The 21,995-nt window shown below is 37.4% G+C and overlaps 1 protein-coding gene across 1 annotated transcript; it reads right to left on the reverse strand.

The window, feature by feature from the left end:
• Positions 1–153: 153 nt before the first annotated feature.
• Positions 154–16,774, reverse strand: rab3db (RAB3D, member RAS oncogene family, b). Its single transcript, XM_020936638.2, has 5 exons — positions 16,542–16,774; positions 10,161–10,397; positions 3,859–3,977; positions 3,221–3,345; positions 154–2,157 (listed from the first exon to the last, which is right to left on the reverse strand). Exons 2-5 carry the CDS (start codon positions 10,395–10,397, stop codon positions 1,970–1,972), a joined length of 669 nt encoding a protein of 222 aa, XP_020792297.1. The 5' UTR covers positions 16,542–16,774; the 3' UTR covers positions 154–1,969.
• Positions 16,775–21,995: the final 5,221 nt, after the last annotated feature.

Genomic DNA, 21,995 nt, shown 5'->3' on the forward strand with positions numbered 1-21,995 from the left:
CACAAGCTTACAAAGTTATCTGATCATGTCCATGCCGTCCCTGTGAAAGAAGACACTTGAAAAAACAACGCTGCACTTACAAATTATGTATGATGTGAATTAAGTACTATTACCGTTTAAAGCATTAACAATTGAAACAAAAATACAGCAATCTAAAGAGCTGCATTTCATATTTATTTTTTATTTTATTTACCATCCAATAGATATTTTCCTCAAACAATAATCACATTCAAAACCTACGTTAAAAACATAAAGTTTTATCGCTTACGACAGTCCCAAACCAAAATACAGTTTATAAATCACAATAACACAAAAGTACAAGTGGTTCACAGAAATCTTTTAACACAGCTGACTCCACAGGCTAAATGCACAGTGTTTTAGATATGATTTAGTGTAATGACTGATACTATACCAGAGTTCATCCGGTCCAAGTGAGATGCTATGTGCAATACATTCTTAGAACTATCACTGTTTAGCAGCAGTAGTGACCAGTGAGATAAGTGAACAGCAAAATCAGGGAGTGGTGAATGACCATGAGAAGTTAAGTGGGATCGCTGTTGTGGTTCACACTAACTGACAATCTGTTACCAGCATGCGAGTGAAAAAGGCACTGGAGAGTATACAAAGAATCACTTGGCTTCTTGATTTGCCATGCACCGTTGCAGATGGACTTTAATACTTAAAATTACATTCCAAAAATATTCACAAAGTTTCATAAATAATGAGCACAATATAGTTTAGTTATAGTTTTAAAAAGTGACTATTCAAAGACCAGAATGTCATTTATCTCATAGCAAGTACAGATTTGTCATGCAATCCATTTTCTCATTAGTACTACTGGGAGACAAACATGAGCTGCATTTTGATATTTGAGGATATTCGAACTAAGGTTATACACATGCTACACAAATTGGAAAAGGAGTGGACAGTAATTCGGCATAAAAACCTATCAAAGAACAAAGTGACTAATGGGCCAACTGTTGAGAATGATTAAAGGTCCTATATTAGGTATATTTTTTATGAGCAAACAACAGCATTATAACAGATCACAAAATAGCATAATATGGGCCCTTTAAGTAGTCATAGTTGTTGAAGCTGAATGAATTCCCAGTATAAAATTATATGAAAAAGGATTGAGGCTTAGGTTGTTCAAATAAATATTGTCTATCATAAATCATAATTATAACCCAGGTCAGGCAATAAAAACACACAGTAACTTGGATGAGAATATAGAAATTTTTTTTGTTAAAAAAAAAAAAGATTTTCTCCATTTGTCGTTAACCCTAAAAGATTTATTGTTGGTTTTAGTGTGTTTAAAGAGTTTTCAATTTTGTGCACATTGCCTGGAACCAGAATACACACTTCTTCAATACCTTACGAAGATGTGAGTCTGGTCACCGATGAATCTCCCCGTTTTAAAATGGGTGTGACTGACAGGTGGATTAGCCAATCGGGGACACGCGTGGTCCATCCGTATTAGGAAAAATAAAGGACAAAAATATCACAGAGGGGTGAAAAACATCACAGATTTCTGTAGAATGAATGAGCGAAGCACTAAACTCTGTTAATCTGAGGTGAGATAAATTAGATTTATTTGTAAATCAAAGGTGACCAGTGAGCTTCTTTGTTTCACATGCATCACTGAAAAAAAATAAACTGATTGTACGATCACGTTTGGGGGGGACCAGACTGATATCAATCTATATAAAAAATACAGAGAGACATTATTCTAGATTTGCCAGGCAACCCAGCACAAGCTCCATTCTGAAAAAACTCCAAGGCAAGATCACTACTGGAGAACTGCAACTATATGGTTACCAATAGTTACCTATATTACAAAAGATTATAATAAGGATGCCATGATTGGTGAAGAGCACTACAGTCTGGTCTGGTCCAGGGGGAGTGGTTGGCATCAGAGGCACACAGGACGGTTTGGGCTCCACATGGTATCCCAGAGTACCCAGGGACCCTAACAGGAGCAGCCGCCCTGGTTCTCCGAGGACATGTCCTTCAGGTTTTGGGTTCTGTGGTTGGACATAAGATTCATGTCTCCGTCCATGCTCTCGTTCATCTTGTCACAGATGACGTCCACTAGCCGCTCAAACACCTGCTTTACGTTGATGTTGTCTTTGGCACTGGCCTCGAAGAACTGAAAACCTGTAAAGCATTTATATTCAAATAAGTTTAATAGAGAAGATTTAATATATCATACCTATCAGGTCTTTATTTGACTATTTTATATAAAAGTAATCTCTTGAACAATTTGGGGAAAATATCCAGTTGAAAACACACTCATAAGTGTTGCAATGTAATTTCAGATTCATGCATAGGGCTGCAGCTACAAATTATTTTAGTTAAATAGTCCATTAGTAGGTGATTTTTTTTTTTTTTATTTGTCAACAAGTCAAATGATTATTTCTTTTGTACACAAGTAATATTTTAAGATGCATTTTTTATACCAAATTATTACAAAACAGAACAAACAAAACACACAGACCTTAAAGAATCGAGTAGACATACTACACAAAAACGTTTTTTTTTTTAATCATTTTAAATCAATCTTTGCACAAAACACTATTAATGAAACAGTGTAATTGCAGAATAACTTGATTTCCATCTCATTTGGCATTGTCTTACAGTTCTGGACACAATACCATTTTGTGTATTTGTCTTTATAGAAAGGCAGAGGTGGGGACTTGCAAGTCATGACTTGAACTCAACTATAGACTAGACTAGAATAGACTAAGACCTGGAACTCAACTTGGACTTGAAACCAAAGCAATATTTGGTACTTGGTTTAAGCTCAAAGCAGATGACTTGAACTTGACTTGGACTTATGGGCCAGTGACTCGAGACTCGAATTGGACTTGCCTGTATTTGACTTGGGACTTAACTCGGACTTGAGGTCAAAGACTTGAGACTTACTTGAGACTCGCAAAACAATGACTTGGTCCCACCTCTGTGAATGGTACCATGCACTGGGGAAAAACCTACTATTACTTATTATTATTACTTACTTATTACCTAATTACAATTTTAAATGTAGGTAATTACAATTACTAGGCATGCTCAATTAAAAGTACAAACAAAAAAAATCTACTCAGTTACAGAGTATTTATAATTAGTTGCTTTGCATGTCTCCTCACTGTTGGACTATTGAGCTTCTGAATATTCTGTGTATTTTAAACCACTTGTGGTTGAAATGGTGTTGAGTATTTACCTAAGTCCTCTGCTAACCGCTGCCCGTCCTCTGTTGGGATGAGCCTGTCGTCTTCTAAATCACACTTATTCCCCACAAGGATCACCTGCGCATTGTCCCACGAGTACGTCTTAATCTGAGTTGCCCTGAAACAAACACACAAACAAGTAGCTCATAATGCATTTGTTCCGTTTCTTCTGTATTTTTAGGTGCAGTATATAACTTCTCTGATGGAGTGTCTGACACCTGCTTGACATAATACACCTTTATAAATTGATTTGAAATTGAAATTAATATCAATACTTGTACTATCTGCATTTGAAACACATTTTTTATATCACATTCTTTGATGTTTATGACATGTGTTTAAAGGTGCACTATGTAACTTTTCTGGTGGATGGTCTGCAGTTTTTGTTCTTGTTCTTGTTTCCATGGAGATGTGATTGCTTTGCCTAGAATGTCCCATGGCATTGTGAACAGGGGTCATCTCTCCACAGATTTGACCTGTAACTTGGCCTGGTGCATCATCTGCTCGTCACCATGGAACTTTCCAGGGGAGAAAAGTTACATAATGCACCTTAAAATGCATGTTGAGTAAATGAGTAAAAGAAACACAGCCAGCAGATATTTATAAAAAGATTTGAGTTTTGTTTTCTTACCAGTCCTGCACAGCGTTGAAGGAGTCCTGGTTGGTGATGTCGTACATGAGGAGGAAGCCCATAGCCCCTCTGTAGTACGCTGTGGTGATGGTGCGGTAACGCTCCTGTCCCGCTGTATCCTGAAAACACAATTTATGTTTTGTAAAAAGCCAGTTCACCACCAGGAGGCAGCAACAACAAAGACAGTCTATTCTCTCTTTCCACAGACATCCCTCAATGATAAGGATATACTGTATTTGGCACGGTAGGATAAATCTTGTCAGGTCTAGGAATGAAATGTCAGTGGTTCTTATTAAAAAAACAAACAAACCAACAAACTGAATTATAGAATCAAACCATTTCTGGCTGTCACGCTAATTAATATGTTCTGATAATATACCTTATCTTCTTTTCACCACCTTTCAAAGAGATATGAAAATGCCACCTGCGCCTCCACCTATCTGCCTCCAGATGGCCTTTGGATACGCACTGAGATGTCTGACTTCACATGTAACTGGTTTATTGTCAGGGTTAGGAAGTAAGTGAACACATGCACCGAAAATACATGTTCAGAATACACATTTTGATGAACTATATTCCAGTTTTACACTATAATTAAAATGCACCTTGATGTAAATGCATAATACTATACTACTACAATAATACCCTGATTGGACCATTATCAGAATACATTGCAGAATACATTTTATTGCATGTATTCAGTATTCTGTAACTAAATACATTTTCTAAAGTATTCTTGTTTATTGTGTTGTCATGAAGCCAGTGCCTCCTGTAATTTAAAACCAGGATATAGGGAAGATTAGGGAGAACGTCCAGATAGTTGCTTACAAAGTGTGATCTCCTCTTGTTTACTTGTTGTTGTCAGATTATTGAAATAGCATCTACACAGTTATATCTGATATGAGTAATCTGATTTCTCTCTTATTCACAATTTAGCAGATTCTGACAAGTAAAATTATGCAGAAAATGGCGACTAATATGTCAAAGATAAAAAATAAAAGAGAAAGTTTTGTATTCTAAAAAGTGTAACATGTTCCCTGGTGTTTTGGATGATCAGATTTCTCCTGGGTATGTAAATGCACTGATTTTTATGGCCATGTAAATGTACCCCCCATTTTCTTAGAAAGCGAGAGGGAGAGAGGGATGAAGGATGGGAGGGGTGTAGGGGTGTCTAGGTAACGGTTCTATCCGTGCTCATGAATGTTCCATTACGGTCCCAGCTGCTGTGAGGCCCAAATCAGGAACTTCTCTGAACTACCATTCTGGCAACAATCCACCCAAAACCACTAATACTTTTTAATAGCATTTGCTGAAAATAAAGCCTTACTCATTTATGACATATTTTGGTATGGCTATTTGCAGAAGAGGCACAGGACAAGAACTCTCTAATGAAGTGGAAGAGTATTATTCATAGTAGTGCGTCTCTGTCCCCAGTGGTCAGTGGCTCTGATGTCAGCAGCCCAGGCTTGGTCTTTAAACATGCGTCACTCACCTGGGTCTATTTTAAAACACGGACCGTTTATCCCCTGACAATACATTACATTTATGTCTGTAGGAGGACAGTGTTCAGCCTCTTCAAACACAATAGATCATTTCTTGACACATAAGCAGCGTTGATAGTGTACTAAAATGAGACAACAGACCAGTGGCGAACCAGGATGCTGACCAGACAGTCAGACTAAAACAAGTTTAAAGGGCAAATATTACGCAGCTTTCTGATTTCTGTTATAATGTTGTTTCCTCATCAAAAACATACCTGGAGTTTTGTTTACTTTCACAAATGTTTAACACATAAATCTGCATATTTAGGCTGAGTTCTTCTCTCAAACAGAAAACACTCTGTTCTATCTTGTGATGTCATGTGGTAATACAGGAAGTGCTCCTCTGTATTTTTAAACTCCATACAGTAGAATCACCTGGATCATTTCAGCTCTGGAATTACCAATCTCTACTGAACTAAAGGTAAAAAGTACTGTAGCTCTTAACTTGAAAACTAGAACTTCGTGACATCACAAGGAGGAACAGTGTATTTTGAGCGTTGGAGATGTAGACAGATTAATAATAAAGGATTACTCAAATATGTGAGAATGAAACAAAACACAAATGTTTCTGATGTGGTAACAGCATTATAACATGGCTTAAAGCTCATGTGAGTCAGGTTTGTGTAATATAGGACCTTTAAAGACCAAGACTAAACAAGCACGGGTACCACCTAGAGCAGAGCAATTTGAGTCGTCATTACCGTTAATGCGCAAATGAATGACAAAACAATTCATTTAATTCTATTCTGAATGGTAAGGGTGCCTCTAGGGCCGGTCTTCTCCTCCCCCTCGCCCTCTGTCTCATTCCCAAACTCATTAGTTATGCCCCTCTCATATCCTGGGATGTGTTTGGACACTATATAGAGCAGAGTAGATTATTAACATGGTGTCTAGAAGGCGCACACAGCCTTTGAATACTGTGGAACTGCATTGTGGGGGCCAGCTGTTGATAGGGATTTCCTCTGCTTTTAGATTCGAGGAAATGCCAACTTTCTTAGTCATCAATCAGCATTAGCTGCTCTATCAGGCCCTAGCTAGCCTTTATTACAAGAAGGGATGCAATGTACAATGTTCAAATCACATTTGAACATGTTGTTACAGAAGCCGATTGCATTAGATTTGAACTTTTGTGGGAAGTCTGAGGTGTCTGGACAAATCCTAAAAGTCACAGTTTAAGTATTCTTCTTTACCTGCGCTGTACTTGAGCACCTGGGTACAAAATGTGATATACAAATAAACTTGCCCCACATATAGTTTAAAGGGCCTATATTACGCTATTTTCTGTGTTTTCTGTGTTATAATATTATCTCCTCGTCAAAACATACCTGGTGTTTTATTTTGTTTCATTCACACATGTTATTCTCTGTTCCACCTTGTGATGTCATGTGGTAATACAGTGCTCCACTGTGTTTTTAAACATCGCACCTTCAAAACACAACTTCTGGTATGTTTTTGATGAGGTAACAACATTTTAACATGTCGCTCACAAAAGTACATTTTGCCTAATATAGGACCTTTAACTAGCTCTTCTGTATTATGCTCTCTTCTGCACTTCAGTAAGCTTTCGGCTGTTTTAAAACATACTTTATAGGGCTGCAAGATTAATTACAATTGAAATTTGAATGGATGCAATTAGCAAATCGCAAAGGCTGCAATTTTCTTAAGTATGATGATGATTTCCTTATTCTGCATAAAAACTGCTAACTCTGTAATTTAGATTTACATTATATGCCAGTTGTTTTGTTAATTGATCATTTTGATTTGATTAATGCCTCACCAATGCAAATGCTACTGTTCAGTATTTCCCTAATCTCACGGTGGGTCATATATCAGCTGTCCTGATAGTGTGTGTGTACTGCAGTGACAGGTCTGATCAGGTGGTGTATACAGGAGGTTTGTTTAGGTGTGGACCTATGATTCACACATTTGTACATCACTCATTGGCTTGTGCAGTGTTGGCTCAAGTGAATCACCTGTTTGAACAACCAAGCATAAGTGGAGAGATACTGTCTGTGAGCTATAGGAAATGTGCTGTGGAAAGTTAAACAGACATCTCCTGGAATATGATATTAGAGGGATTAGTTTGGTCAGATTTTGAGCAGAGCTTGTGTTGCGGACAGCACTGGTTTGTATACGACTTAAGTTACAGTATGGGATATGTTGTAGTGTTGTCTTGATACTGAAATGTCAAACTCAGTTTCAATACTAAGGAAAAATCTTGATTTCAATACCACGGTGATCATAAAAAACAACTGTCTGTCTAGCGTCATATAGTAGCGTGTCGTGAGGACAGCACAATCTGGGTTTTGATATTTTTAATCTTTATTTGAATCTTTAATTTTTATCATTATCTTATATTTTGCACATTTTAAATCACTACAATCATGTAAAACAACTTTCGCTGGAAACGTCATCACAACAGAGCTGGTGTCTAGATGCAGATCACAATAGCAAGCAGTGGATTTTTTTTTTTTATTTGTTCTAAAATTATTACACAGAGCTGTCAAATCCTATGCGTATCATGAATTAAAAAACATAAAATTGGAGAGCGACGTAGAGAGCAGTGGCGGTGAAAACGGGGATTGATCGGCAATATGCAGTTCTGAAAATAAGCGATTTAAGATGCGCAAACATGCTCGAATCACTCCAAATACAGCTTCAGGTGAGTAAATGGTGAGAGGTGACAACAATAACAGGCTCTAAGAAGTCAATTTTGCATAACAGGTCTACTTTAACAACTCTACTATATTTTTGGAAGTTGTAAGCAAAACTATTTAGACAATGTCAGCTTCAAATGTTTATAGTGATGAATTATGACCATGTACAGGCTGTGTTATGGTGAAGAGTATGACCATTCACTACTCCAATGGTTTACAATGTTTGATACAAGTAAAATGACAGATATGGTATTATCATTAGTGATCCAGAAATGTTTTGAAATGATTGTATATTCCAACATAAAGAATTTGCTTGAAGATATTAGACTACGTAAAGTGGTAGCACAGAGCGTACCCATAATAATTAGCTTGTCACATAACTCAATTCCATAGGTCTGGAAAGAGAGAGTCATTAACGTGATCTCATTAAACTAGTAATGATAAGTACAGAGCTGCTGATGCTGTGGCCTAACATGACCCCCTCTGAGCACCTGAAGCTAATGTTTGAGAATAGTGTGCAGAGCTGGGTCTGTGTTTGTGTTAGCAAACACTGCACCAGCTGCCATGTCCACTCCACCACCAGAGTGATAAGATCTGCTCCGAGGGCAAATGCACATACTGAAATGGAGGAGTAGACAAACATCTCCTAAAGTTTCAACATACTATGATGTTTAAACGTGTAAAAAAAATGTACAGGCAATTTAAGTAATTAAATTATCTGAACAAAAATAGTGAAATTGTGTGGACATAGAGCAGAGTGAGTAGACCACCTAATGAGATAAAATGTCGGACCTGAGCATTTTGAGTCATTGAATTTTTTTTACTGTTCTGAGACATAATGCCTTTGAGCCATTTCAGGACAAGTTTGACATCAGCCGTTTAGGTGCCAAAGTGGTAGCCTGGTTGGCACCACCTAGTGCCTCCGCTCAATTTCATTTCTCTCCAGCAACTAGGTCAGGAATTGGAATACACTAGACGGTTCGCTAAAACCCGTGAAAGAGGAAAAAAGAGAATGTTTGGTGAATTTATTAAGGGAAAAGACATTATTGCTCTTCTTCCTATGGGATTTGGGAAAAGCTTAATATACCAGTTACCCCGTTTGCGGCGCATTACATACGTCACAACCAAATAGCAGTGGGCAAAAAAATCCTAATGCTGCTGAGGTCAGATGGTTTCCACGAAGTGAAACCGGCTGATGAATCAAGCTAGATTTAACCCCTATCATGTCACAAATGTATGCTTTTTTTATAAAAAGAAAAAGATCTTATTAAAATTAAAATTCAAAATTAAACAAGTCTATAGGCTATAATCACTGAAAGCCCAAGACCAAGAAATACAATTTTTTGTCAACATCATCCACCCTTATTGACAACAAACCTAACCTCCTCATCAAACATGCATAGAGGAGAACTGGAAAAGGTATGACTCAAATTCAACAATGTCCCAACAGCTGATGACAACTTAAAGGGCCCATTTATGCTATTTTCTTGTCTATGTTATAATTCTGAGGCTGAATTCTTCTCTCAAACTGAAAACACTCTGTTCCACCTTGTGATGTCATGTAGCAATACAGGAAGTGCTCCACAGCAATTTTAAACTCCATGCAGTAGAATCATTTTGATAATTTCAGCCCTGGAAATGACAATGTCTACTGAACTAAAAATAAAAGGTGATGGTTAATTCGATAACTACCACTGCATGACATCACAAATTGGGACAGCGCATTTTGACCTTTGAAGATGTAGACAGACTAATAATAAAAGAATTACTCAAACATACGAATGAAACAAAACGCAACTTCAGGTATGTTTTTGAGGATGTAACAGCATTCTAGCATGGCTCACAAGAATCAAATTTGTATAATATAGGAACTTTAATAATTACGCACATGTACCTTTTAGATCTCAGATAGTACAAATGCGAACAAACTATGAGGAACTCCTACTTTTACAACTCTACAGTCTGAATGTTTCACAATAGCTATGCTCACTGCCTTCCTCTGATCTGTCCAAATGTTGACTGACTGGGAGTGCCAATGAAGCTACGAGCGTTCCAAGCTTCCGTTACCAATTTCCACTGTACAAACCTGCTAAAATCCACTCACCCAGATCTGTAGTTTGATTCTCTTGTCCTGGCGGAACACGGTCTTGACCTTGAAGTCGATGCCCACGGTGCTGACGAAGGCTGAGGTGAAGGAGTCGTCTGCGTATCGGAACAGGAAAGAGGTCTTGCCCACGCTGCTGTTCCCGATGATGAGCAGTTTGAACATGTAGTCAAAGTTCTGATCGGCTGCATCTTTCTGTGAGGGCTGCTGCTGGAGCCTCGAGTCACTGGACGCCATCTAGAAAAAAAAAAAAAAAAGTGATTAAAAAGGTTGATGTTGAAGTTATATATGAAGTTTTTTTTTTTTTTTTTTTTTAAAGGCACTGTATGCAACTTTCTGGAGATGGCAAGCCACCTACATGACGGGAACATTCTCCGTGGAGAAAGATGGCAGGTCAAAAAAGAGTCAGGCTTGTGGAGATGCAAGCCCACTCAGAGTAAGGATGCATAAAAAAGGCTTTTATTTTAGTCTATTTTACACTAAATGCATATATGTAACTGAAAAGTGATACAGTGGCTTTTAATTGGTAGTTGTCAGATTGCAGAAAGTGATTATGTCATATTTCCAGATGGAGGCAAGTTTGAAAATGAAATGAAAATGAAAGGTAAATTCCCAAATATGGAACCTGATCCTTTCAATTATTGACTAGACTCAATCAAGACCATGTTATATTACAGAGGTCTCCAACCTTTTTCCTCTGGTGAGCTACCTTTACAAAATGAAAATGTCATAGAGCTACTAATGTTAGCAGTCACTAAAAATTGAGTGTGTCTAAGAGCCACCACAAGGTTTAGAGGTACAGTGAGATGCCTATAAATCATAAACCTTCATCCAATTATTAGTGCGCAAAGTTAGGCATCAAAATTATTCATTTACAATAGTAGTAAACAATTAATTCATCAGTAAGTATAATTCAGAAATGAGAGAAAAAAAAAAAAAAGGTTGTAGATCTATTTTCTGATTGGAGGTAGACTGGGGACAAATGCAAAATATAAGAAAGCTAAATAAGACAGAACAGCTAATGTTGTGATTTTTCATTCTTTTTTTTTTTTTTTTTTTTAAAGTATGTTAGTAACCTTTCTGATGGAGGGCTTAAATCTGCTTGTCTTCATGGAGGTGTTTTTGCTTTGCCTGGAATGATCCACAGTATAGCATTAAATCTATCACATAATTCTACTACTGATCTATCTCCATTACAGACAAGAAGGTGACAGCACTAGACCAAGTTACAGTTCAGCTCTGTGGAGAGGTCCCTTAGACACCTCCAGAATGAGCACTTTTTTTTTTAAGATTAATTATTTATCAGTTCAGTTCAATACAATTCAAAATCCATACAGACTGTGCCACTAAACAGACACAGACAAACAAAGCTGCACCATCTGTCTGTCCGATCACCATTCACATGAGCCCAACTTCTCCTGGGGCAAGTATCACTATAAACCTCATTAGACCTGGCAGCATCTCTCATTCAGGCTGCAGTCTGTGGGTGTGAAGGCGAGAGTGCACCTAAAAGCCTGCTCTATCCTCTCAGACACACAAAAGCCCCGCCCCTGAGCTGTCTCCTCGGCAACCGGGCCCCAGCTGCCACACAAGGCCATTAGCGGGCAGGCCAGTCAGTACGCCGGGCTTTTAACTGTCCAGATGAAGCAGTTGAGAGTGAGATATCTATCTATCAGGCCACAGCCAGGGGCTGGAGACGCAGAGACGTGAAGTGTTAGCTGGGACTGACATTTAGGAGATAGTGTTACAGCGGGCACAGCAGGGCCAGACCACAAAACCAATTGAGGTCTTTGTAATGATTCAATGCGATCCAAAACAAATATTGCATTAATGCATTCATTGTCACACAGGCTGAAAAAATAAAAGGCCAAGTAATATCTGGTACTTTCCAACTTTTTTTTTTTTTTTTTTTTTGAGACATTTTGAGACAGGGAAAGTACAGAATTTTTGACATAGGACCTCATTTCCTAGTTAGCCAATGTTGGAGACATGTGGAGACACTTTTTAAAATATTCCATCCAGTTCTTGTATTTTTGTATTTGCAGAGGTCGCTGGTGCTAGGCTAGTGCATGTCAATGTCCATAGTTACCCTGCCACTAAAAACAGTCTTACCCGCTCCACAAAACACCCAAAGCAAATCTATTATTACACCAGACTATCGATGTAAATGTCTGTTTTGATTGAATAATGTTTGAAAGAACCTTACATTGCATGAATCTTCGCAAGTTGAGGGACTGTTTTCTCAGCAGCAGTGGGTTTTTACTGTGGTGATATCAGTTTGCCGCTGCTGAGCTTTCTATCAGGAAGCAGAACTCGGTGCTGCTGCTCAGACATAAATCCTAAAATTCTAAAATTATTCTATCAACACAGACATTTACATTGACACTGTTATATTTGTTTTGCCTCAGGTGTTTTGTGGAGTGGGCCAGCAACGTCTGCAAATACAAGGACTGGATGGAATATTTAAAAAAGTGTCTCTACACGTCTCCAACACTCTGGCTCACTAGAAAACGAGGTCCAATGTAGAAAATTCCAGACTGTCCCTTTAACATGTTACAGTCTATATTGGGCATACGTATAAAGAAAGTGAGCAGACCAATGGGTTGTGGTGAACTAGTGAAGGGCATTAAAATGATGCCAAAAACAAAACTGCTGGCTTCAGAGTTGAGATAGGCAATTTAAGTGCTAAGTAAAGTGAAAGTATACAGATTTAAATGTTTCTGGATTATCGCCCAAGGAAATAATATTAGGGCTGAAAGATTAATGCCAATAAAATCAACTATTGAATCGTCCCAATTTTGTTAATTGTAAACACTGCATTTGTGTAAGTAAAACTGATCTCATGTAGCTATAGCTATCTTGCCTAGTGTTTCTTGTTGTCTCCTAAGCCTCAAAAGGTTATGACCAGTGGTGGAAGAAGTACGAAATTTTGTTACTTACGTAGAAGTACAGATAAAGGAGCAAGTAAGTAAGTAAAAGTATTAAAGCACCTGTATAAAAATGTACTTAAAGAGTAAAAAGTAAGTATTTTGTGCAGATTTTTAGGTCTTATAAAGTTTCAAATTTAGTGATTTTGATAAAGATTTCTGCAGATTTCTTTTCAACAGAAACAACTGAATGTTGTTTTTATTTGTGTATTTGTTTGCTCAAAATACAAATGTGTTCAAAATAATCTCCCAGCATTTTCAGCAGGTCTACTTCACAGTCCAGTACTTTACTGCTTTTACTTCATTATGTGCCACCACTGGGTATGACATTATATTTCTGCCTCAACGCCTTGAGCTTGACAAATTTCAACTATTTCATTGTAGCATCTTCTTTTGCAGAGACTTGCATGATGGTTAATGTTGCAACAAGAGGCAATAAAGAGAGCACTTTCACAACTATGCTCACTGTGTCTTTGAGGAATTGCAAGTCCAACGATTAAGTAAAAGCAGGTCCTAATCTGTCTCAACATTAGCTGAACAATCCTGAGTCACATGTCTTGCAAGTTCTGAGCAAATACTGGGTGTCATAGCAATGATCTTCTCTCTCAAAACTCCATTCCCTCTGACTTTCCCTCAGATTTACTTAAGCCTTGGGTAAAACTTGTCACATGCTCGCTATGTTTACAGAGCAGCTCATGGCCAAATAAGAAACTCATTAAGATGAAGATTCAAATTCTGTTTTTGTTCAAAGTATTTCGCTCAGTCAAGTTGCAAAATTCTGTTGTTGCAGCTATATGTTGCGCTTCCTCCTAAACATGTTACAGGCGAAAATGTGAGAAACGTGCAAACAAACGCTGGTAGTATTTCAAACTACAATAGAGGAGTGTTCAGAAAAGCAGACAAAACTATTCTTAGAGCTTTGTAGGGAAACATGTAGGTATCTCTGTGGGAGACATTGAATATATGTGAGGAAAGAGGTATAGACAATAGGTTTCAGCTGTGAAGGAAAAGACCTTTGTTAACTGTTTTAACACCCCTAAAATGCCACAATATGATATTATCACAAAATGGGTCTCATGGTATGATATTTAATTTGGTAAGTTAGAGAGGCTAACAGAATTGTGGAACTGTTTCTTTTTCCTTTTAAAATACCCTGGTAAGCCTTTGGGGATACCATTACTGTCTTATTCCAAAGAATTAAGACATTAAAGTGCTTAATAACAGGTATTTATCCACATTGTCTGCCTCAAAGGAGAAAAGGGTCATGGTCTATGTAGTTCTCACAGTTTTTAGCCGATGCTGCAACAAAACAGTACATTTAAGCAAAGAGGTTTGTAATTTGATATGTTTTTGCGGCATACAATATTATTCTAAGACCTTTGACGATATGATATCAAAATATTTTAGTTATTGTTAAATCCCTAATTTCAACTAGGGATGCATCAATACCAATACAGAAATCAAACAGCGGTCCGATCCATGAAAATCACCTATCAGCTCCAGAATATAGCTTCTGCCAATATCCTGGTTCAACAGTATCAACAGTATTTACTGGTCATAGTTGGTCCAGAAAGAGGTTTTAATACAAAGTTGTTGTGTAATTAATTAGTGTGTAGTTATAATTTTGTAAATAACATATTTTTCATACAATATAATTTGTTAATAAAGTCAGTTTTTAGTCCCTGCACTGATATCAACAGACTCTTAAAGCCTAGTGGAATGGATCAGTGCATCACTAATTTAAACTATTGCTGAAAAATTCCTATTTGTATATTTCATTTGATGTTTTACATATTACTGACTTAAATTGATACAATTATTACAAAATGCCAAATTTGGTCAAGCTGTCATTCTCATGGCTCCTGCTGTATTTTCACATGTGTGAATGTATAGGCTACATTTACACCACTGCAGACTTCTCCTCCAGGCCTTTTTAATTAACTCACATCCTGTGTGAGACAAACCAGGATGCACTATCTTGTACATCTGGATGCATGTAGAGAGTAATTACTTGCTGCTTGTCCTATTGTCAGCGCCTTTATCTGCTCTGTCACTGTGCGCAGCTACATGAGATGGCCCTGATACCACCTCCACCTGCTCCATGTACAATATCACGTCACATCACAGCATCATCGGTGACAAGAGGAGCCCAGATAAGCCTCAGGTCAGCTCCTTTATGACGTATGGCATTATCTGCAGTCAAACAAATACAGTGAATGGAGGAGCCAGGCTGGTGAGCTGGGACAATGAGCTCTGTTACTCTGAGACAGTGCGACTGGCAAACGACCACCACTATTGATTAAGCAGGCAGCTGTCACATCTGCTCGCCTATTAGACCCCACACAGGAACAACACATGCATAATGAGCAAGGAATACTGAAGCCCTGGGGGTTGAGTGTTAATGAAATTACATGAGCTGTAAGTAAGTAATCTTAGTTGTTGAAGAACTAAATTTCATTTAATTTAGAGTAAAAAATTATAATAATACAAAAATACTGTTTTAAATGGTGAATGCTAAGTCACTATGTTTACAATTTTAGCTAATTCATAATTAACCTATGGCAAACAGACAGGAGCAGTGTTGCAGGGAACTTCATTTAAAAGGACCTATATTGTGCTATTTTCTGATCTATGTTATAATGTAGTTTCCTCATCAAAAACATACCTGGAGTTGTTATGTTTCATTGACACATGTACACATGAACCCTGCATATTTAGGCTGAGTTTGTCTCTCAGACAGAAAACCTTCTGTTTCACCTTGTGATGTCATGTGGTAATACAGAAGTGCTCCTCAGTGTTTTTAAACTCCATACACTTTCACTAAAGTCATTTGGATGATACCAGCCCTGGAATTACCAATCTCTACTGAACTAAAGGTAAACGGAGCTGTAAGCTTGAAAACTACCACTTCATGACATTATCTTCATGGCACACAGCCTTTTAAGCTTTGGAGATGAATGAAACAAAAAAAAACAACAACAAAAAAAAAAAAAAAAACTACGAGTATGTTTTTGAGGAGGTAACAACATTATAAATGGCGTAAAACTCAGAAGACTCAAATTTGTGTAATACAAGACCTTTAATATAATAGAACATACATGTTGTGTTTTGTACATGTATTGAAATCTAAATAATGTTTGTTTAACCACTAAAATCACCTGTCTGAAAAGGCTATTTCCTGATTGTTGTTAAATAAGTGTAATGTATGTAACCAGTGCATTTCTCAATGTTGGCTTCTACAACAATAGTGCCATAAGACACTTGCATAGATTTCTCATAGGTGATTGTATCGCTAACTAACAGAATTATATTTTCTTTTGTAACACGTTACGTTGTTTCATTAGCTCTATATCAGCTGCAGACTACAATAAATTATGTTTTTTGAGACACTGCACTTTTTAAATTAAGTTTTTCACTAGCATATGCTGCTGTGTGATGCAGGATGCGTACTTACCCTAGTGCGCTAAAGTGATCCGAACTGTTTCCGCCTCTCGCCCTTTACGCTGGTCTACTTCTTTATTTGGAAGATTCCAGGCAAAGTTATCTTGACAAATGCGCTAGCGAAATAATATAGTTTATGTCCTAAAACCACAGTTGGTCAGTCTTTCTTTCCAGCTTGGTTCACTTGTTTTGGGGATGTCTTTTGCGCACAGGAGCAGAAGAGAGAGAGGGAGGGGTGTGCAGAACGTGGACTCTGCACAATGTACACACCAAACTCCGGGTTAGGTTTGGCGCATGCGTAAACGAGCGCACGACTTCCACACGCCCACAGTTTGTTTTAATTCATGACTTCAGGCATTGGTGACATTTTCAATTAACCTATAATTAGAGTTACACTGAACGTAGATTAGCTTTAGTGTAGAATAGGCCTAACAACAACTAGAGTATAGATATGTGGTTATATTAGGCTACTAGTAACTATAACTAAACAACTAACCTTTCTTTCATAATTTTGTTTAGTGTAAATAGGCTAGGTGCAGTGAGTTGCAGCCTGTTATTCTGCACTGTTTGATGCTTGATATTTCAATGATTACTGTATTTAGCTAAAATAGACAGTATATACAGACTAGTTTGATGCTTTACATAACCAATAAAGCTATAGCTGTATCTGCATTTTATCTGAGAAAGCAGTATCAGCACAGTGTAGAATCCCAAAACAGCCAATACAAATTAGCAGGACATCCAGGCGCTGTTTGCATTTGCTAATCAAGCCTAGGTGCTCTGAATAATGAAGTGGCGTCAATTTGGATCCTATAATACAGGAGTGTGTGTGTGTTCTTGCACTCTGAATAATGAGCAGCTCTATCCACTCTGCGCTCCATCATAACCATCTCCCAAATCAAATGGGATCTACATTTCCACATAAAGAGGGAGGATAAAGCCGTCCGAGGCCATCCAAGTCATTCATTCACATTAGAACACAATCAAACTTAGGAACCCATTGCCCTCTGTGTTATTCAACTGAACAGTGTAGGGAAATAAGAAGCAGCAGGGATCAGACCACCGCAGAGGAACCACCTCACCACACCTTAACCAACGGTATCCATGAGTTAAATACAGCTCAACAGAAAGTACTATCAGTTTTAACAAAGCAGTAGTTCTACAAAGTTAATTACTGAATGATATGGTTCCCTGACTAATGTGGCATTATCATATAATTACTGACCAATTTACATTTTTTGTTGTTGTTTTGTATTTCTAGGAAAGTATACCCATTCTATGCATACGTGAGGACCTGTAGCGCCCCCTGCTGGCATTAAACACTGGGTGCATTAACACTAACGACGAGAGAGGGCTGGTGTTAAACTCTTTCACGTCTTCACTCACAGTAAGAATACATGCACTTTCAGTTATGTTTCTTTGCAATATTAAAGTAGTAGTCCAATACATTACTCAAGAGTAAAAAGTATTTGAGAAAACTAGTCAAGTACTAGATCAAGAGCTGGTATTTTCAAAGATGGAGAAACCAAAATGAGACAAACTAAATCATATCTGAAGGAGTGCTGCAAGAAACACAAATATTCAAATCATTTAAGATTGTCAACATAAATCTTTTGTCATTTGTAGTTTTGCTCACAGTGGAAGAAAGTACACAGCAAATTCAAAAGTGTTAAATTCACGGTGTTGGTGTTGTGAGTAAAATGAAGAAAATCCAGATATGTTTCAACATAATAAAGAGTTATTTCAACTATGACAGTGCTGTAAGAGTAAAGTAAGTAGTTGTTGAGTCACAGTGTTAACGTTTAACACTTAGAAAGTGTCTATTTTGAATATTACACTACATCAGTGTTAGCGCAAAGCTAACAGCTAATAGTGTTTGTTTTTCAGCAGAACTTGAACTCAACAAGCCTCAAGTCCAACCACCTGAGCTCTCACATGCCACGGGTCAGATTACTTTACCTTTTTAGGACACTCTCCAGTTAATTTAGTTCATAAAAAATACTAAGTATGTTTGGCCTAATGCTAGTAGTAGTAAGCTAACTAACCCGTGAGAGTCAGTGTTGCTGTCACTGATGTCCGTCAAAATTGGGTAAAATAGCCACAAATTGTACAAAATTAAGAGTAACGTTACTTCAAATAAAATATTTCTCAAGTCTAAGTAAAATGTGCAAGTCAAAAAATGTGTTAAGTTGCTAAAAGTGTTTGGGGAAACTACTCCTCAAGTAACTTAAATTAAAAGTAACTGGACGAAACACCTGATTTGTCATTTAAAGTTAATGCAGTAGTGAGGATAAGACATGAAATAGTACTCATGTCTGGTATTTTCACAGTGGGAAGAAAGTACAATATCTGTAAATAGTGACTCAAGTAAATGTATTAGGTCATAATACATTAGGTCATTGTAATGCTTATGACAGGCCTGCCCTACACTCAGTGTATGTAACACGGTGATTTAGAACAGTTATAAGCTATTTATGAGCTATTTCAAGTGGTAAATACAGAAATGTTGGTGATAAAATAATGTTTCCTACGTTTATTTCATTGTTGTCACCTGTTGTCCGGGTTTTACATGGTTATACAGATCCTCTCTCCTCAAATGAAATGTAAAGTTAAAACAAGTTTATATCTCTTATGGCAACACACAGACATTCCACGGTTGCCAATAGTTGCATATATAAACCCCAAGATTAGAATTTTCTGCCATTCTCCGTCTGCGCTCCGAGAGAGAGGCCACATTTCACCGTCCGAAGCTAAGCTAACAGCTATGAGCTAATAGCGTTTGTTTTTCAGCAGAACCTGAACTCAACAAGCCTCAAGTCCAACCATCTGAGCTCTCACATGCCCCGGGTCAGATCACTTTACCTTTTTAGGACACTTTGCAGTTAATTTAATTCATAAAAATACTAAATATATTTGGTTTAATGCTAGTAGTAGTAAGCTAACTAACTTAGCTGTGACAGTCAATGTTACCGTCACTGATGTCCATGAGAATTGGGTAAAATAGCCACAAATTGTACTAAATTAAGAGTAACAAACAACACCAGCAACAAACAAAGCCACAAATGGACCCAAGAAAAACCTCAGGAGACAAATTTCTGAACTAATCAAGAAAGGACCATTTTCTAAGGCCATAATCAAATATGGAATGAATGAGAATTGAATTGAACACTGAAGTGCAACAATTTCAGCACAAAATACGCTATTAAGTCAAAGCACTAAAATATTAAAACAGGACTGAACAGAAATAAAGAATCCTGAACACAAACTGCACCAACAGCCCCGGACTGAACAGGAAAGAACAGAGATGTGTGTTTAGAAAAACACGGATCTTTCCCTGCTGCAGGTTTCACTGGTTTTATTGGTCTGTTCATGCAGACGTTAACTCAAGTAGGTGACATTTCTGTGTGAATCATCATCTCAAAACAAGTCCTGATTATGCTGACGATTTTACAGACTAAGGTTTTAGCTTTAGGGCTAAACTGGTCCTAAAGTGGGCCATATTCTAAATGTTGACTCACCTTTATGGAGACTGCTGGTCTCTCTTGGTCTTATCGGGTCTAAATGTAGAGTGGGCCAGATTAAATGTTCACACCGTAATTTCCACAGGTTGCATTTTGGTTTAGGCACTTGTGTGTTTTTGGTGTGTGTCTCGACTGGTCTAAATATGGGCCAGATTTAAACAGGCTGGTAAAACATGTTACTGTTGGGTGAAACTGAAATTACTTATTGCAAACTAACCCTTCAACAGTTTCATTTGAAGTTGAAAAGGTCTGAAAACTGATCTGAGTCTTGGATTGATTAAAGATGTGTTTTGTATTTGGTTTGGTCTGAACTGGTCTAAACGTGGGCCAGATTTGGACTGGTTTATAGAGTCTGATGGCTCTGGTCCTAAACCTGCCACTAAACTGAAATGCTAGTTGTCCTAATCAGACTCTTCCACAGGTTTGCACAGAGTCTGTTGATTTTAACCACTTTGAAATACGTTGACATTTCTGTTTAAACATTGTATTAACTTTACAGGGTTAAAGGTTAAATCTCATATTCATTTTGCCATTGTGTATGTTGTAAAATTGTTTCGGTCTTGTCTTGTGAAATGACAGTTCTAACTCTAACTCTTCTGACTCTTCTCATTGCAGATCTAAGCCGTATTTTTTTACTTTTAAACTAGTCTTTACAGGTCCAAAGGCTGCTGTTTACTGTGAGTATGTCTGCACGCACTTACTAACACGCTAACTCTGTACGAACACGGGCGTTGGGTCTAATCCTGCCACAGAGGGCGCTGTGTGTGTCCCTCTGTGCCAGTCCCCAGCCTGGATAAATGGAGAGGGTTGCTTCGGTGTAAAACCTGCCTCTTTTAGCCTGTTCTTAAAGTGTGTATGAGAGGTTTATCTAATAATTTTTACTTGGTTTGGTGATATTTACTTGTAGTGAATATTTATCATAGCTTTACATCAGTTTTGTGTTAGTTTATGGACAAAAGAAAAGAAAAGGATAAAAATCAAGGACGTAGAGGTTCTTAAAAAGGAATACGTCTGTTATCAAAACTTTCAAATGCAGGGAAAATTTTACTATTGTGTAATTTTAGACACGCCCCTTTTTCACAGTATGTTTGCTAGGTAAAAGTTATGAAATTGGCTCTGTATCTGCTGTCGTGCCGTGTCGTGCCGTGTTCAACCAGGAAATAAAATTAGAAATCTTCACAAATATAATTGCCAACATGCCATATGCACTGTAATATTGACTGTACCTGCTTAAATCTGTCTTATCTTGCAGCTTTAATAAGTTGTATTTATAGATTTGATTTAGTCAGTCATTACCTAAATGCCTCCTGCTGCTAGAATAAAAAGTACATCTGTAAACTATTCAGTAAATCTATAAATATTGTAATGTTGAATAAAATGTGTAATGTGTGTAGAATTTGGAAATCCCTGGTTACAAAATACTTTTTTTTTTTTTTTGCCATTAAACCAGGTGTCCTTTTTTGATGATTGTGACCAGATTTGTGATTTATTGAAATTTCAAATACATTTATTTTGCCTTTGATTTCACTTTTGAGTCTCAGTCCCTTATTTTTAAATAAGTTGAAAAGGACAGAATGAAGGTTTTCTTTACTGAGTCCCACTTGATTGTTTACGGGATAGGCTATTTAATTTTTTTTCTGAAAAGTCATAAACCTGTCCTACCCCGGTCAGCTGACCCAGACCCCGTTGCTATGGTAACCGGTAGCCTGTATTGTTTTCAGGTTTTTCTGTCATGTCATTTGTTGTGCGTGTTATGATATTCAAGTAACTTAAAAGTAACTGTCTGGATGAAACATCTGAATTGTAATTTAAAGTTAATGCAATTGCAAAGACAAAACATGAAATAGTGCTCATATCTGGTATTTTCAAAGGATAGGACAGAGACATGAGACTAAATCATATCTAAAGGAGTGGTGCAAGAAACACAATGTTAACATGTCAGCATA

The sequence above is a fragment of the Boleophthalmus pectinirostris genome, unplaced genomic scaffold (genome assembly GCF_026225935.1).
Source record: "Boleophthalmus pectinirostris isolate CB_2022bp ecotype Guang Dong unplaced genomic scaffold, ASM2622593v1 HiC_scaffold_17, whole genome shotgun sequence".
Taxonomy (NCBI): domain Eukaryota; kingdom Metazoa; phylum Chordata; class Actinopteri; order Gobiiformes; family Gobiidae; genus Boleophthalmus; species Boleophthalmus pectinirostris.

Excerpts from the sequence above, each read along its gene's own strand:
- rab3db (XM_020936638.2), bottom strand. The coding sequence starts at position 10,397 with ATGGCGTCCAGTGACTCGAGGCTCCAGCAGCAGCCCTCACAGAAAGAT. Across the intron at positions 3,978-10,160 it reads GAATCAAACTACAGATCTGG|GATACAGCGGGACAGGAGCG; the intron begins GTGAGTGGATTT and ends TTGTGTTTTCAG. Across the intron at positions 3,346-3,858 it reads TTCAACGCTGTGCAGGACTG|GGCAACTCAGATTAAGACGT; the intron begins GTAAGAAAACAA and ends TGTTTGTTTCAG.